The 5257-nt window shown below is 37.3% G+C and overlaps 1 protein-coding gene across 1 annotated transcript; it reads right to left on the bottom strand.

The window, feature by feature from the left end:
- Positions 1–281: 281 nt before the first annotated feature.
- On the bottom strand, positions 282–4285 carry fut7 (fucosyltransferase 7 (alpha (1,3) fucosyltransferase)). The gene is made up of 3 exons (XM_052104241.1): positions 4134–4285; positions 3784–3861; positions 282–1788 (listed from the first exon to the last, which is right to left on the bottom strand). The coding sequence occupies exons 2-3, from the start codon at positions 3798–3800 to the stop codon at positions 744–746; spliced, it is 1062 nt and encodes a 353-aa protein (XP_051960201.1). The 5' UTR covers positions 3801–3861; positions 4134–4285; the 3' UTR covers positions 282–743.
- Between the last annotated feature and the right edge of the window lie 972 nt (positions 4286–5257).

The raw sequence follows: 5257 nt of genomic DNA, 5'->3' as shown, positions 1-5257 counted from the left end.
TTGAAGTGTAAACACTGCAGCTCTGTGGCACTTTCAAAACATTGGGTGTTTCTCAATGTGCGTTCTCATGGACTCGTTCAATTCCAATACTCAAGAACACAAGTACAGAAAATATATAAAATTACCAAAATGTGTCATAATCCATGATCATGCTGAATATTGAGGATGGATTGGATTATGACTTTAGGGAATGAACCCATTTATATAGGCTTGTGAAAGTCTGACAGCTAATGATGGGGGAGTTAAGTAACAAAAACATGGAGGAAACAAGTGTTAATAGACTTTATTCTTTTAACGTGTCACTAGTCTTGCAAAACCTCACTGGTGTGATTATAATAATGCTGACACTTGTGTGTGCAAAAGGCAGTAGTTGTCACACTGGAAAACAAATGTGTCTCGGTTGGCAGTTGTGCAACAGGAAGATCAAATCTTGCATTGGATGCATCATACATCCTCCTGACTTTCAGTTCGTTCTTTCAAGGTATTTTGGAAAGACGGGTCTTCATTAGAAATCAAGTTGTTTCGGTTTGAGCATCTCAACCAGCCCGACATAGCAACATTGCCACAACCAATGGTGTGCTGATTGGGGTGGGAACTATTTTTGACCAATGGCAGACAGAAGATGAGTTTGAAAACAGTCATCATTCTTGTAATTCTCTTTGGTGCCTCTATGGTGCAAAAATGACATATTTTACCTTTAAACACAGGAAACAACATGCAAAATGTAAAGTATTCTTTATATGTTACCATTTGCTCAAAGTTCTTAAATCCTCATAAACCTTTTGAGTTGGAAATTGTCCATATATAGGGCATATATTGCACAGTCTCTCCCTCCAGTCTGTATACAGCTTGACTGTATAGTTTTGTCGCCACGTGAAATAAGCATTATACTTCTCTGGATCTTTAGTTAGGTCTCTGAGATACTTGGCCAGAGCCTTGATGGACTTGAAGTCATCCACATGGATGAAGGATGTAGGAGGTGCCACAGCTTCATAGTCTCTGCGTGGCGGCCCCAGCACCACAGGTACAGTCCCAGCCTGGAAGGCATTTCTCCAGAGCTTCTCTGTGATATAGTGTGGAGACTCTATGTTTTCAAAGGCCAAATAGAAATAACAGCCTGATATTGTGGAGAGCAGCATCTCCTTAGGTAGTTTCTTTTTGGCGAAAAGGCCATACAATTGCACGTTAAGGTTCTTCTTTAGCTCCTGGAACACAGTGCTCCTTTTGTGACGTCTCTTGAAATTACTGACCACCCAACAAGCTTCATAACTCTTGTTATTTGATATAACAAAGTCTAGACCTGGTTTCTCCCTGGGCAACATCTTCCCATAGGGCACAGTGATGTCAGCTTGAGGATGATATGACATGGTCAGGTTGAAAAGGTTTTTGTATGCCCACAGGTCTCCGTTGTTTTGTGGTGCCTCCAAAGATAGCCACACCCATTTTTGAGTAGCAGGGCGAGGGCGATCCAATGGCAGGTGCTGTCTTTTCATCTTCAATTCAAAGTGATGAAAGACCACCAGGTCGGCGCTCTCATAGAATTTGTGATTGTCTTCTAACGAACATCTGGAAATGCCATAGTCCTTCTGACATACATCCCCTGTTAGGTTGTACTGGGTGCCATATGGCCAGTGCCACAACAGTATGGTGATGTTTTTCTTGAGCAATCCACTGCTGCCATTTTGATTTTTGTCATAAACCATAAAAATTAATGTAAAGAAGATGGTCAGGAATATAGTGCGGAGAATCCACCTTGACATACATCTTGTAAAGGGACCCATTAGCTTGCTGTGAAAGTATCAGTAGAGGGTTTTGATTTGTTATTTTGTTTTGTAAACACATTTTCAAAATGTTTATTTTTTTATTGGTTGTGCAAAGTCTGTGGCAAAGTCTGAATCTGTGTCATTTTCTTCCTTCCCACACGATAAGAGTGTGCTGAGAGTCTTCACTAAAGCACAGTCTCTCTAAGAACTCTAAGAATGAGAGTTCTTTCTTTCTTTGCTAAAAGCCTTGCAAATGTCCCTTGTTCTGTATGGCATTTGTGGCAGATTTTCTAAAAGAGCCTTTTTAAACATATTTTCTCCTTTTTAAATATTGTATCCATAAAAATGTAGCTGTAATTGTGCAATAAAAATACTACATAATAAAACTACTAAAGCTGATGTGTTATTTTAAAGAAATATATTCTGGGTTCAATACAAGTTAATAATGTTGATTACCACAAAAAATTATTTAGACTTGCCCCTCCTTTTCTTTAAAAAAAGCAAAAATCTGGGTTCCAGTGAGGCACTTACAATGGGAGTGAATGGGACCAAGTTTTGGAGGGTTTAAAGGCAGAAATGTGAAGCTTATAATTTTATAAAAGCTCTTACATTCATTCTTCTGTTAAGTAGTAATTCTTCAGTACTCACGTACTGTATAATTTGAGTTTTAAAGTTGTTTAAATTGTAGTTTTTACAGATATTTTAAGGCCTTAGGGTTGTCATGGCACTAAAGTTGTCAAATTGGCTATAACTTTACACAGAAAAGGTTAGTAAGAGATTTTATCACACTATGATTTATGATTATACTTTTGAAACAGTAAAAATTTGAACATCTACAAATTGGCCCCATTCACTTGCATTGTAAGTGCCTCACTGGAACCCAGATTTTTGCTTTTTTTAAAGAAAAGGAAGGATGAGTCAAAATGTATTTTAGTTGTAATCAATATATGGCCACAAATGCTGTCGAATGAGCTTAACCCTGTACTGAACCCAGAATATTCCTTCAATGCTGCCATAAAGGGGAGTCAGAAATATTGTGACAACAAGTTCCGAGCACATGAAAGATTAAGTGAAGTCGTATTTACAAATGGGAAACTCTGAATTCATGATGATGTTTGAGTTGCTGAGATGTAAAATAAGAAGGTTCGTGTCACATGAAAGATGATGTAAAGTAATGATTTTGCTAAATTATAAAAATGTCAGTACTTTATTTCATTTGTTATGTATGGCAGATTAATGTAAAGCTAATGACTCACCCTTTATGCTTCGATAAATGTAAATTATTTAATAATTTACAGATACCATGCATTAATAAACCATATACAGGTAGGTCTTGTAAAAGTGCTGCAGGTCTATTTGCTTGCTTATATACTGGTACAACAGACATTATTTGGCTTCTTCCGTATTTTGTTATTTTTGCTTCCGAGGTGCAAAAATAGGTTGATTTAATGTAAAAGACATTATGGCTCTGTGGTGCTATCAAAACATTCCTCTGTTTGTTTGAGTGGCCAGTCCAGCCTGACGCAGCAGCATTGGCTTAACCATGTGAGTTTGGGGCAGGTCTGTCTGTTTGTCCAACTAATGAACGTTTTAATTATGTTTGGTGATGCAAATGCTGCAAATCAGCTTTAAGGACACATTTTTCCTTAATGCATCAATTTACTAATATATCATGTATTTTAACATGACTGGAATGCTATTTTTACCACTCAGCATCCAGGACCTATTCATTATATAAAGGGTAATAAATCAAATTCTAACAAATGAGAACAAATGAGCTGAGGCTTAAGTTGTCAATTGGGGATGTTACGATTCTTAAATAAGATGCAGAGCATATGCTTTATACTTGAGCAATGTAAGAAAAATACATTGTAAGAAAGTACTAAAATATGGTAGAAACAAACACTGACAATGTCTCAGCCGGGCAAAGAAAGACAGATCTTTAAAAAAAAACTACAGCAAAGTGCAGAAGCTAAGGTCAACGGTATGTTTTTGTATAGATCAACGGCAGATTTCTTACCTGGGTCTTTGAGGCATGTGGCAGACCTCAGCTGTTGTGTGCCTTGAGAGATTAGTGATATAGAGGAAATGTGGAGACCTACCCAGTCATTTAATGACCAAGAGATATGCAAAGTTACTGAATCGTAAAGGAAACATCAACTTCCTGCTACGTTGACTTTTCATTTATTATCTCCTTCCACTTTGAACTTTCTTGCCCATTCCCCACCAATTTTCTGAATAAACATCAAAATTACACCTCAGTGACATACCACAACTAATAAACAGATGATTATTGGACATGATGTGTTGTCAATCCATAATATTACAGCACATCTTCTCATAAACCGTTGATAAGTTGATGTTTATTACCTGAGAGGGTTTCCACAAGGATGCCATTCTCTCCTTTAAACTTGCAGAGAACTGATTTGGCCACTTACTGTATTGTGGCTTTAAGAGCTGGATGAAAGAAATATGGACAGAACGCGAATCAGCTCTTGCAGTTCTTTATGTATCAGTGCACGTATCTCTGCCTCTTGCACAGTGTGTGCGGTTACACCTTTTGAGCTCTATGGCATTGAGGATACTGAATTTCTATGATAAGAGGAAGTGTGTTACTGAAGCTTTTCTGTTCTCTCTCGTACTCTCATTTTTTCCATCTTGCGCCTGTCTTGAAATAGAGAAATGAAATGTGTCATGCAGACTGTGGCAAAATTGTTTTATTTTACTGAAGCCCAAGAAATAAATCTTAAATGACAAAGAAATGAGAAATATAAAATGAAAACATGAAGGAAATCACTGGGAAGCAGGGAGAGGGGCTTTTGAGATGCAGACTTTATTTTACAACTACACAATGTGCTTTTTGTTGCAAAAGATTACCTAGAAATAGAGATGAGGATATGCAATTGTGAAACAAAAGTAAGCTCTTCTTAACCTTTAAACGAATACTTCACCCACAATGAAAAGCATGGCATTATTCACTCACCCTCATGTTGTTCCAAACCCATATTGATTTAATTTCTTCTGCTGAACACAAAAGCAGATGTAAGGTAGAATGTTAAACTCTTGTCACATTGACTTTCAATGTTTGGAAAATAGATGCAACAAAATTGAATGGTGCCTTACATCTTCTTTTCTGTTCCACAGTTGAGCGTCATATGGGTTTGGAACAACGTGCAGGTGAGTGAATGGCAGAATAAAAAATAAAATAAAATAAAATAAAAGTTGCAACATAGCCATGCTGAACAGACCAGCTCTGACTATCATGCCACAAACCTTACCCCACTTCCTTTGCTAAAGGTTTCTTAGACGAAGCCCTGTGGAGTTTACCAGCACACCCAAGAATAACCCAAGGGAAGTTCAGTCAATTCTGAACCTGTATCATCAATAGCAAACTTTAAATGTCCAACCAAACCAAGTCTTTTGGCCCATTAATATGAGCAACATTATGCTTAATTATTCTGTGAAGATGCTCACACATGTCAAAAACTTCAAGA

The sequence above is a fragment of the Xyrauchen texanus genome, chromosome 34 (assembly GCF_025860055.1).
Source record: "Xyrauchen texanus isolate HMW12.3.18 chromosome 34, RBS_HiC_50CHRs, whole genome shotgun sequence".
Lineage (NCBI taxonomy): Eukaryota > Metazoa > Chordata > Actinopteri > Cypriniformes > Catostomidae > Xyrauchen > Xyrauchen texanus.
Note: the sequence above shows the minus strand (reverse complement) of the source record. Positions and strands in the feature narration are given on the sequence as shown.